General features: G+C 43.1%; 1 protein-coding gene across 1 annotated transcript in view; it reads left to right on the top strand.

Moving 5' to 3' along the window:
• Window positions 1-13,386, top strand: part of RAB23 (RAB23, member RAS oncogene family) — a 352,339-nt gene that overhangs the window by 174,157 nt on the left and 164,796 nt on the right. Inside the window, exon 4 of the mRNA XM_085610889.1 lies at window positions 4,606-4,762. Coding sequence (XP_085467015.1) covers window positions 4,606-4,762 — 157 coding nt within the window. The remainder of the gene's footprint in view (window positions 1-4,605; window positions 4,763-13,386) is intronic.

Here is a 13,386-nt window from a genome sequence, read left to right as displayed (position 1 = left end):
CTCATTTCCCTGGCCACACCCTGGGGAGGATAGATAGGCTCTGCACAGAGGAAGAAAGGTTTTGCCATCTTGGATTTAGACAGAGGAGGGCACTGTGGGATTGTTTGCTGTAGGGCACACAGTAAGTGCTGCAAAGGCATGTAGGGTTACACTTGGGAACTTTTACCCTTTTGGCTAGATAGGGGACAGGAGTCGCCCACAAGCTGGTGCCAGGCATAAATGTGGCACCCACAGTACCCCGCCCCCCTTTACCCCTTGGAACATTCCTGTAGCAGTGGAAGATCAGAGGAGGACTGAACCTGCTGTTTGAGACCTAAGAGGGGCCTAGAAGACTGGACCTGCTCTCCATGTTGCACTCAAGACAAACATTTGTAGTCAAATGGAGTCAAAGGGTCATTAGACTTGCCTCATGTTCAAGCTACAGGGAAAGAACAAGCTACAAGAGGTCTTTCCTGCAACTGCCCAGCTGACCAGTTGCAACTGGATCTGCCCTGGACACTACTGGTAGCTTCTACAAAAGCAAGTCATGACCCTAAGGTACTAAAGTTTACATAGATGTTCTGGATGGAATGCTTGAATTATTCTCAGCTACTGTTGTTTCCTTTAGGCTAGTCCTGTCATGTATACCCCTAATGTTCATACATTGTCCTACCCACACGACAATAACGATTCCAAACAGGTGACCATTTACCTAGTAGCTTGCTCCTGTCTCTTCGACACCAAGCTCTTAGTATTCTATCATAATCCCTGTACCTGACGTACATTAACATGTCCCCAGGCAGAATTATTCTGTATAAGGGTTACCACTTTTTTCATCCTCGGCCAACAGCCAGATGTGCATGATCACATTTGTTTGGAAAAACATTTGAGTGTTTTCAAAACATTTATGATTGTTTTCAAAACATATCGATTCTAGAAGAAACCCTGGGGTGACCACCCTTGTATATAAGACCCCTATCCCCGTGCAAATTAGAAGAGAATTCCTTCCAAGCTGAGACTGGGTCCTGCAGGCTGAACCTTTGACACGCATTGGTCTGACAACCCTTGCGGGGTGTCGTCCTCAAGGCAGAGACTGGGTCCTTCATTCTCAACCATCGGGTGAGGGGGCTGGTTATTCCCTAGGGGTTTCTTGGCTACATGCACATATACATGCTACACCTACATATCTAGGCTAGGTATATTTTGGCAAATTAGGTAGGACATGCATTATAGGAGTATGCAAATGCTACTGTTTTATCTGACCTGTATATGAAATGTATCTACTGTTTACCATATTAGCACTTGCAATTTCTTTTGTATGCTTCTCTCTCCTGATTGTTGCAGCAAATATGTTTTACACAAGACTGTCGCTGGACCAATAAATACTTATTGAAAAAGTCCTAAAACGGCATCTTGTGTATTTCCTGAGAAGAAGTAAGCACGAGTGACTGAGCGAAAAGTACTATACTGTTTTCCTTGATCCCTGAGGAATCAGGGTTGTCATGTTTAGTGGTTGCCAGAAACTACCCACACCACTGTAGAATACAGGGGGGTGGTAGTGGCACTGTAGAGCCAGCTAGTCTAACTGCTGACATATCCTGTGGGGTTGTTCAGAGTCGGTTTGGACACCAAACCCTCAGTTTAGGTCATCCAAAACGCTGAGTCATGGGGACTCTTAGGAACTACACAACACTACTACTCTGTGCTGAATCACAGTCCTAGTTATTTTGCACACCACGCCACCCAAGTTTGAATCCAGCCAATTGCAAATGCTTCTGAACCCGGGCACCAATGGAAACAGTCCAGCCTTAGTTTCCAGGTCAGGGCCTCCCTGAAATTGTACACAAGCAACCCAGGACTGCTTTCTCCCTTTTGGGGGCTTCTCAGCCGGGTATAGCTCTGCTCCAGTGGCACAGTGAGCTACGTTTGGGCATAACCGGCGTCACCTAGGGCATCAAAAACAAAGTGATGGATGGAATACTTGAGTTCACCTCAGCCACTAGCAATCGCTCGGGCTGCATCCCAAAACGGGAAAAAACCTTTACAACAAGGTTTTTACCTCGTTAAGTCTTTACAATGCTTTTTTTAGCGCTGATATTTTTACTGCCAATATGCATTTAAAACGCATGCCAATACAACTCATTTAAGGTAAGTTGGGGGGAAGTGTGAGGTCTCCCCCCACAAATACATTGTTTTTAAATATAGAAACAATGCGTGGTATTGGCATGTGTTTTAAATGCATTTTTAGGGTAAAAAGTGCGCAAAGAAATGCGTGTAAAAGGCATGTGAAGTAATTGCATGCAATGTACCGTCGTACAACCCCCAAAACATCGTTTTGTACCTCTCCTTCAGTTTTGTCTCAGACGTATGCAAATCATCTTGACCCTGCTCCAGTGGGAGCAATCCAGCCTGAACTGCCAGGCCAGGTCCTTCATGAAAATCTACGCAGGGTCTGTATCCGACCCAACTCTCAGTCGGCTTTAACTTGTGCCTAGATGCTAGTCCAGTGCAACCAGATGGCTATGATTGGTGCCTAATGCTTTTTGGCACTATTTTGAACTTTAAACCTCCAAAATTCATGTCTCCGGCTCCCCTTATTGGATTGTTGACATTATGGTGTCATTTTATTACTTAAAATGTATTTTCTTTTTCGAAATTGGTTTGATGTTTTCTTGTGCTGTGTTTTGACTTCATTTCTATTTTGTGACTGCATAAGTGCTTTTCACATTGCTTCTAAATTAAGTCTGTCTGCTCTGTACCATCTCTGGCAGCTGGTTGAGCTCAAGTTAATTTAGTGACTTTAGTGACCAATCCTAATAAGGACTGTGGTTATTAATTGAGGTGGGCACCTACTCTCCTAAACTAATACACCAATTTTTTGCATGCCCGCATTGGATATCTTCCCCTTTAGGAATCATGTAGTGTGGCCCGAAGAGGAGGCCATAGGGCCACTGTTAGCTCCTCCAATATCTTCCCAAATGTAGCACAATGTCCTTTAAGGATCACAGGATGCTTTAAAACAAACAAAACAAAAAAGAGGTCCAGTTGTGAAATGCAAACACAGGGATGGTTGTCTGCTGTTCCTTGCAGGCCACTATCTATGTGTTCATAGCCAGTCACAGCGGGTTGCAAAAAGAAACATGCCTAATTAATACTCACTGGGTAGGCTGTTTTACGGCTCCCTGTGACTGGGACTATTGTGATACTACCTGTATGTACATAGGTTGCATCACAGTATTACAGACCGGTTGCAAACTGTTGCTGCACACTCTGCACCTACTATTCACTACCTGGTTGTTAGTACATTTGTCCCTAATTTCCAAGTATGTAGCATTCTGGCTGGAATTAAGGAAGTACCTTAGCTTCAAGGTAGTAAACCACCACTACGGCATACTGTACTTTGGCCTACATGTAATGGTAACTTCACCAAGATATTGTCTCCTAAGGCTGCTTTTCTGTGGCAGCAAAAAGTCCACGGTTACTGAGCTATTGCTTAATCAGAGCATCATTGATTGCATCTAGCCGACTGTCCAGTCTCATTCATGGATATTCAATCTTTGATTTTCAGTGAACTGCCCAAAATGCTCCCTCGTGCCCTTCAAATGGATCCAGCACTCTGGACTTCCTCAAGCCTTCAACTGCCCAACCACCTATTGGCCATCAATCAGACCATGAACCACTGCCTGGAAATCAGGGCTGTGTCGGCCTTCTGTCTCTATTAGCATTTGAGAGTTTAGAGGTGGTCCCACATTGCAAACTCCACTTCTGCTCCTTAAAGTTTCACCTGTCAAATCAGTTTCTAGGCATCCTGTCCAAGCCTGCATCAATCTACCAATTTTTAGTATGAGCCCTGAGATTGTGGGCATATGCTCCTAAATTTGTAAAAGGTTACCCTTCTATGGGGGATAAACACAATAATTACTGTCTCGTACAGCTATATGTAATGAGGAGGTAGGTGTATGAGCTTTCCATGAAGGTTATCATTTTGGTTGTGTATCAGAATTGGCATTCCATATGAACGTGCTACATCTGAAAGTGGGTTTTCTGACCCAGTTAGCCTTCCTTCTAGTGGACTAGAGCAGAGTGGTGAGTCTCCACAGACATGCAATGTTTACCTTCTACATTCAAACGCAAAAGATCACTACTTGCCTTCTTCCATTATAAATGTGGAAGTGGGCTATTGACGAGGTCAGGTTCCTTTCAAGTCTTACATTGTGGGAGGGTTGATAATTGGAAATTGGTCTGTCTCAGTAGGTGTCTTCACTCCTAACACGTGCGAGAGCTCTATTGAACTGTCAAAGGGGGTTTCTAGCCATGAGCTGGAAAGGTTTTGGTTCATCAGTTGGTGGCATCCTTACCCACAACTGGACAGAGCCAAGTCACAAGGAGCAACTGATACCCCACAAAGTAAAGTTAATCCTATTTACAGTTCGCAGAGAATGGTTTCTTCCCGAGTATTTAGCATATGTGGTATTAGCTTGTCACATACCTTCTCCAAAAGTTAAATATATTTTGTGGCTACGTGGTCAAAAGCTAGCAGGAGCAAATGCAGTGTTATTTAATAATGTGTATGTGAAATACAATATTAATTAATTGATTGTGCTTCTTTGCTGTTTGATCTTCTAGGAGCCCAGGCTTGTGTCCTTGCATTTTCTACCACCGACCGGGAGTCTTTTGAAGCGATCCCTAGCTGGCGAGAAAAAGTAGTAGCTGAGGTCGGAGATATACCCACAGTACTCGTACAAAATAAAATTGACCTCCTTGATGATTCAGTTATTAAAAAGTAAGATTTTGCTATTGCTCCATTAAGCCCCAATAGCCGACCAGTTCTGCTAACCAAAATCAAATTCATTGACTGTGAAAATTTATATTTCATGAATCTGTGTACTCGGTATAAACATAAGTGTGTACTACTTTTGATTTATACATTTGATTGATTTGATTTGTACATTTATAAAGCACACAACTGCCCATGGGCGTCTAGGCTCTAGTAACATGCGGTTCAGCAAGGTTCCAAGAACTGTGACTGCAAAGTTAGTTGCTAAAGAGCCATGTTTTTAATTCCTTCCTGAAGGCTAGCAGAGTTGGGCTGTTCTTTATGCCAAATGGAAGCATGTTGCAAGTTATAACCGTACCTACCAGGAAACTTCTTCCACCCCAGCTCGCTTTTTTAAACCTGGGTGTTTGTAAGAGTTTGCAGTGAGCTGATCTTAAGTTTCTGGATGGTTGATACCACTTTAAATGATTTTCAGGTAGTTAGGACCAAAACCATGCAGTGCCTTAAACACTAGGCATTGGGATTTGAACTTGATACTCTTGTCCACTGGTAGCCAGTGCAAGGTTCTCAATTTGTGAGAAAGTGGCTGAAATTTCAGGACATCCAGCAACAATCTAGCTGCTGCATTCTGAAGTCGCTGCAATTTTTAAAGATGTTGTCCTCGGATGCCTACATACAATGCATTACCGTAATCCAATCTGGACAAGGCCAATGCTGTCACCAGAAGTTTTAATGTGTCCGGCGGAATAAATGGGCACACCTTCCTTATCTTTAAAATAAAGAAGATTGATGAGGGCACTGATCTGGTTTTTAAAAGTAAGCTTATCGTCCAAGATAAAGCCTAGATTTTTTGCCTTGTGCCCATGGGCCGGAAGGTCTCCCAGACCAGATGGCCACCATCTTTGTGACTAAAAAGAGCTATCTGAACCCAACAAGAGAACCTCAGTCTTTTCACCATTCAATTTCAGGCAGTTGGAGCACATTCATTGGTTGACCTGTGTCCTACAAAGATTAAAGCGATCAGCTATCTCTTCTATGTTGCTAGAAACAGATACTACTAACTGAGTATCATCAGCGTAGGATTTAACTGAGAAACCAAACTCCCTAATGAGTTTGGCCAGCAGGGAAACATATAGATTAAACAGTGTGGGGCTTAAACTGATGCTCAATATGACAAGAGTTTTGATCCAGAACTATATCTGTACACATTACTATAGGTGAATGATAACATTTGGTGTAATGTTTCCACTTCAGGTATTTCAAATAAGATCTACTATTTGAAATGCCATAGACACCAGTGAAGGACATAAGGCTGTCAGACATGCTGAATGACATTTGGTGGGGAAGCTGCAGCGCACCTCTTGGAACTGCCTTAAAAAAATCATGTTGAAAATTAATAATAGAATTTTGATGGGAGCAGTCTGCCAAAGGGTTTATTTCCAGAGCATATGTGGGACTGTAGTTACCTCAAGATGCTCTAGAATATCAGGCTCTTCTTGTCCTGAATCTGGTATTGACATTCCTTTAACCTTTTCGTAAGTTTGCAACAAAGTGAGAGCATGAATATATTACAATGAGAACTTGTTTATTTAACTGAAATATATAATACAATAGATTGTTTTGAAGTATCTGAAAGAATATGACTATGCATTGTGTGTTCCTTTAGCATCCCAATAGACAGGCAATCAAATGCTACAATATTTACAAATCGTATCAAACAGGACTCGAGTCTCCCCTATCCAACTTTTTGCACATACAATGTTACTTTGCTTTGTTCGTTTAATTTTTTTTTTTAATTCTTTCTCGTCCTTTAGTTAAGGTGCCTGCCTCATTTACTTACGATTGCTCAGATATCTTTATCATGCAGTGTTGCTCATTCCTGTGCTTTTAAGGTTTCACTGTTGTTTTTTCAGATTTAGCGAATTGTTTCATATTAAATGATGGTATTGCTGGTATTTTTGTAAGTTCCCCTTTTTGATTTTTCTCATCTTGTTTCCTTGTTCTGGTTGGCCATTCGTGAGGCTGGTGGAATGGATTATGTTTTCGTTTGTCCGCCAGCTCACTGGTCATGTGAGAGAAAGCATAAAATAGCCGGTGGTACCTGACCGTGTAAAGACAGCACCATTGGTGGTGCTACTGGTTTGTCAAAAATAGATGCATTGGTATCCATTCAGATTGCCAAGTGCGAGCTACTTGGCACACCTCTTTTCATTTGAAGCTTAATCCGTGGTTGCAATCATTTAAGTGCCTGCCTCTATACACTAATCTATAGACAAATCTGCAGATCCGCTGCCTTTGTTTGGGATATTTGAAACTGGGCTGACTTCCGCACTCAAGCAACAGGATTATCATCATGGATGATTTCTGATTTCCTCCTGGTTGATGTTACAGACAGTGACGTTGTCAATCGTATTCTTTTACTTATTTTATTTTTGTCAAGCGGGGCTGAATGTATATATTTATTGCTTATTATTACTTAAAACCAGAAAATGACACATAAAAACGAAGAAGAAGCATAATAAAACCTGGATAACATATTAAACCGCTGACTTACGGAGTGGGCAAGCTGTTATTTGCATAACACATTATTTAACTACATGCTAGAATTATTCTTTGAAAAATCATATTTAAACATTTGTTCGTGCACAAGAGCTCCGTTATGTTACTGGTATGGAGCCAGCATTTTAATGCATCTTTCTAAGTTAAACGCAGGACAGCAACAAAGTAGGTGGAAGGTGGATTCCTTCTTGTATTTTCAAAGTCTGCTATGCTGAATTTATTCCATCTACCCCTATACTCCTTAATCGGGAAAACTATAATCGCACCCCCTCAGTATGTTCTTCAAGCACATCTTGATTATTAACCACCTTAAATAGTATTGGGTGCTTCATAACAGATGCTAATTAGGACTGCATGACTGGTTACTTCAATTTTTTGTAGATCTACTGTTTGAGAAATTGACATTTGCGCCTTTAGTGAGATAATTGAGGTCTGCATATGGTATTTCATTTTCACTAGCCTTATTCAGCTTTAAATCTTTGTGTGCATTGGCCATGTACATGGTTCAAGTAGTCTGTTGCTGTGGCATCTAAAATGACTTGGAAAATACATTTTTAGGAATCTGGTTTTGCATGCACAGCAGGCTGATATTAAAAAACAAAAACAAAACAGCTTTACACAATAAGCCCTGTTTGAGCAAGCTGAGTTCAAGGCATATCTGGAAACAGCAGGGTTAATTCTGGTAGTTTAAAAATTCTTCTATATGCAATACGCTGTACTTCGTCCAATATAGGTGTGAATTTTGATGGAAAAGCCTGCTGCCTTTCAAGCAAGACCTAAAATTAGAGCTGAAAAAGAGCCTGGAGAGTAGAAGAGAAACTGGAATGAGCAGCAGAGACCTGAAAAATAAACGTGAAATAAAGCATTCTTTACATAAAAGGGCTTTTGTCAATTTCGGTTAGTCAGCCTGCTGACTGTCATTGAAATTGAAAAAATAGATCTTAAAGTTTATATAAAATGGTTTCGTATGAAAAGGTTCAGTCAGGTTTAATCATTACCAAAATCGCATATAAACCCCCCATGAAGTGATTGAATCAAACTGGGAAATCCTCATCTAGGATCCTGTTGATTTGAAGTTGCCAGAGGCTGCTATTTCACCAGTTGAACATTGTATTTTTACATCTTTTATCAAAATCTCAATTAGGAATCTAAACTATCCGGTGTTGGTCCTAAGCCCACTTCTTGCCTTTCACCAGCTTTTGTAAAAACTAAATCTTGTATTGTTAAGACTAAGGAATGTAAATGGCATACTAATTATGCCATTTAGGTAGGAATGACAAGTAACATTGTTTTTAGCTGCATGTAATTTGTATATTTCCAAGATTAAGACCTTGTCTATCATCAAAAGAAGTGAGACCTTTAATTATGGAAAATAATATTCTAAAGTCCTTCATTATTCTTCCATTCTAACTTATGCCTACTAACCCTACAGAGTTATGGGCTGTCAACCAGGACTTTCCAATCCTCTCTGTCTTGGGCTTTTCTTTTATTCGGACTCCAGGTGTAACCCATCTCATTGCAGTCAGCTTCAAGGCCATGGCGCCAGGTCTTTCTTTGTCTTTCCCTTTTCCTTTAGGGTTCCAGGGCAGGGCTTGCCTGGTGGTGTTTGGTGCTGGCTTGCGAAGGGGGCACCTATTCAGCCCCAGCGCTTTTTCATGATTTCGACTTGGGACGTCTGCTGACATTAGTTGTTGTTGCTGATGGTGTTTGGCAAGCAAATTTGGAGGATTTTCCTCCAACAGGTGTTGATGAAGGTTTGGACTTTGGAGGTGGTGGTCACTGTTGTCCTACAAATTTGTGCTCCATACAGAAGGACAGATTTTACATTGGTGTTAAAAAGCCTAATCTTGGTTTGACGTGTTAGGTCCTTGGAGCTCCAGATCTTCGTTAGCTAAATGAAGGCAGCCCTTGCTTTGCAGATTCTTGCTTTGACGTCTGCATCTTTGCCACCCTGCTGGTCTGATAATACTGCCCAGGTAGGTGAAGGCCTCAACCTGTTACTGTACATCACCTGCAACTGTGGTGGCCATGTTGGCCTACAGGATCTTGTTTTTTCCCGTGTAGATGTTGAGACCAAGTTGTCCTAATGTGGCTGCCACATTGTCGCTCTTCTCTTGCATCTGCATATTTGTATGGTAGAGTAGGGACCGGTCGTCGAGCTGCGTTCGAGGTGTCCACTCAATCTCATTTCTTCTCCCTGCTTTGGCTATCTACATCGTTCACTCTACGGCGGGGAGGAAGAGAAAAGATGAGAACAAACAACCCTGGCAGACTCTTGGATTTTAGGAGTCTCAGGGGAGATCCATTATTTATGCTGGTGTTTCTTGAGACCCAGTACTTCATGGCAGGTTGATGTCACGTTTTCTTTGTTCTTCTCCCACTGACTTCCTACTGGCTCTGTCGTTCTCTGGTTCTTGCAGGACTTGAACTTGTTGCTGAGAGTAACTGAGTATTCTGTGCATCGCTGAGGATGGTGGTGTATAACAACCGTCGGTTTTTCTGTTCCATACATGCTTTCTTCAGCTCTAGCTTCAGCCTGGCCACGACAAGGTAATGTTCTGACGCCCCTCTCATCGCTCTCACATCCTGCAGGGACTTCCGGAACATCTTGGCAGTGCGGACATGGTCTATCTGATTCTTTGTTGAATGGTCTGGTGACACCCATGCAGCCTTGTGTGCTCTTTTGTGTGGGAATACACTGCTGCCCATCACCAGACTGCTCAGGGTGCGGAGATCTGCGAGCCTTTCACCTTTCTCGTTCATGTCGCCACGGCCATGGTTGCCCATGACCTCTTCGTGCATGGTGTTGTCGCCTCCAATATTGGCATTGAGCTCCCCGTTAGTTTGGTGATGTCTCTCTGTGCAGAAGGTCGCTGTGATAATTCTGGGACCGTGGCCTTCTCATTCATACAGAGCTCTGTTGGCTGCTGGCGATAGAATCAGTGCAACTCCATGAGAATGTGTGGGGTACTCTCTTCCTCATGTCCTGAATACATCAGCTTTCCTCCTGGAACCTGTCTTTTCTGTCCAGAGTGTGTCCATCAGGCCTCCCTGATGCCAAGCAGAGCAGAGTTGTGGTTTTTAATCTCTGCTGCCACTTGAGGTGTTTTGCCATCTACTGCATGATCCTAACGTTCCATATCCCGATGGTGATGGTTTGAGCGAAAGCAGGGGGATCGGCTTTGTGGCTTCCCTAGATCTCTGGCTTTCACCACAAAGCGTGGGAAATCTCCATGAAGAAGATTCCTCTCTTCCCAAGACTGTGATGTCTTTTGGTTGATGATCCTGTAGCGAAGATTTTTTTTATATGGTAGGGTAGCTAGCCCAATACAATACTCCTCCTTTTGCAGCCGGGCTTGGGACCAGCCATAGCGGGGCACTTACTATTTTGTGATTATTTGATTGAGGAGATCAGAAGATCTGCGACTTTATTTACATGTCCAAAGGGTGCATTAAGCAACCATGTGCATGAACTTCTGCCACCCTTTTTGGTCCACTTCTCCCCCCAGACCTTGGTCCAGGTGATTCATTTAAAAAACATTTTTGAACGGAAATGTCCTCTACAAGGTAAACCGGAGTTTATAGCTTCCCTCAGTGCCCGACCATATGTGAAACTAGTATCCTGACTTTTCCTTTGACCCAGTTATCACACCAGTCCAGCTTATATGCAGAAGCCTAGGCCTGTCCCTGGCAATGTGAGGTCCAGAACCTGTTCTGTGACCTTGGAGGGACGCAATAAGCACACTCTTCTAGCGAGCATATTGTCCATACCCATGGTGAGGCATGTAAAGCAGTGATGGCAGCGTACCTTGTTTTTGTGAACTAATACAACTAGACCGTTTTCTCCGTATGTGAACCCTGGATCTTTGCACTGACATCTTGTTTGCATGCCAAGTTCATGTATGTGGTACATATATAGTAGTACGACTGTGTGTGTAATGAGTCTGAATACTGGGACCAGCGGCATACATTTTGGATGGCTCTGGTTTGGTATGGCACAGAATGGGCCGATACAGCTTCCCTAGACAGTGAAAGTGTTTTCACTGCATTCCTGTGTCTGTCGGCTGGATACTGGACCCTTAAGTGAAGGAGGATGGCAAAAGAGCTCCATTAGAAATTCAGTGAGGGCCTTGTTATCAAAGGGCTCCCGATTAGTTCTTCTTTAGCAGTGCCATGTGGTAGGTAGTAGGGATTAGGGATGTTGTTCAAGGTGAGGACGTTTATCCGCTGGGTCGGTCGTTCTATCATCAGTCTTCCTGAAGCAGAAGTCAGGGACCGCCAGGTTCAGAGATCTCACACTTAATTGTGCCCTTGTTTTAGAGAATCCTTCTCAAAGCAATCATTATTGCTACCTCCAATCATCACTTTGCCCAAAGGCTTTGTCTAAGAAAAAGACAGAAAATTGAAAAGAGAACCGTCCTGACTGGTTCTGAAAACTCAGACAGTGAATCCACATCCCAAGTCTGACAAATATGTATAAAAGTGGAATCAAAACAAACCCACTTTATTCTAGGCCTGGGTGGAGTTCGCGGAGTTCTGCTTTTTGAACTCCGTGAAGTGACAAAAAAACGTCGCCAAGCTACACGGAGTTTCGTGAGAGGCGGAGTGCGTTACCTTGCGCATTCGCACTGGTTTTCAGCGCCGGGTGTTAGTCCCACGCTGTAGAATCGGCGCAAATGGCTTCACGTTCAGCACAAGAGGGCGCAGCTTCTTTCTGCCGCTCGAGTAGAATTTCTACTCAAGCGGCAGCTTCCTCAATGCGAACGGAAGGTTTCTCAACGTGAGCAGTAGTGACCATCTGCGACTGCCCACATTGAGAAATCTCACTCGCTCGCCAACTTATCGTGGCAAGCGCGAGCGGGGAAAAACTCCACTCGGCAGAGCAGAGTTTTTCAAAACTCTGCGGAGTGCTAAAAACTTTGCGAACTCCGCAAACGGAGCTGAGTTCACAGCCCAGTTCTACATTATTCCAGGTCCAAATTCTTTATAACCAGGGAAGTAAGTGCTCTGCAGAGTACTCGAAGGACTGCTGTGTGGCTGGATCTGGTGTCTACATGACAGCCAGTCTCCCAGAGGTGACAGCAAAGCATGCAACTATGAGACTGAAGCCAAGAGCAATGTATGTGTGGATGCCCCCGTCTCCCTGAGCACTTCTTTGTATGAACTATGTCAAGATTTCTAACAAGTGGCAAGCATCATGTGTGATTGACAGCATGCCGTATTATTAAGAGACTGGTACTGATGCAGCTGCCAACTTCTGAGTTATAGCACTTTGAGACTCAAGGTTTGCACATATCAATACTTCATGGTCGTAGGCAGAATAGGAGGTATATTCCAATTGTTCTGCCAGCATCTACAGAGCTTAGCCCCCTCCACACTGTTAAGAATAGTGTCATTTAAAAAGGCAAAACAGGAACCTATATGCTTCAGCCACGCTAATAACCTGTGCTGTTTCGCCGATCCCATCATCCCCTTATGTCGGAAAGGAATAATTTCCTCTTAGTCCCATTGTAGCCTATAAACTCCATCCATGGGAGCTTCACTCTTGCGATAAACATTTGGGCCATAACTTGTTAACGTGCACTTCCCAGATGATACTCGGTGATACGCAAGCAAATGCCCATCTCTCGAAACTATATTTGAGCAGGCAAAATCATGGGATAAATGTATCCGTGGTTAATAGCAAAAAAGGTTTGCAAAGGCAGATCCGTGCAGTGGTACACTAAGAAGCTTGGAAGAGCATTATCAATCCCCCCATTAATAAAAGAAAGACTATCAAGCACCCTTCCCTCACCACCCCTACCATGGGTTTACAGCAAAACCTCTGACATCTCCAGAAACATTTGTTGGAACACAAACTATCACTGTCGTCATGTCACTTCCTTCCCACTCCCGCAGAATTGCAAAAGCACTTAGGACTCTGCATCTGAAGAGGCCGTTGACAGCTTTTGCGATGTAGAGAATTGCTACCTAGTCATGGTGTACTAAGAGCAACTCTTAATCACTCACGGACATAATACCTTAAAGAAAAGTAGGAGAGATTGTTTTTCGGCTTTAAGGAGCAACTCACC

The sequence above is a fragment of the Triturus cristatus genome, chromosome 6, assembly GCF_964204655.1.
Source record: "Triturus cristatus chromosome 6, aTriCri1.1, whole genome shotgun sequence".
Taxonomy (NCBI): Eukaryota; Metazoa; Chordata; class Amphibia; order Caudata; family Salamandridae; genus Triturus; species Triturus cristatus.
Note: the sequence above shows the minus strand (reverse complement) of the source record. Positions and strands in the feature narration are given on the sequence as shown.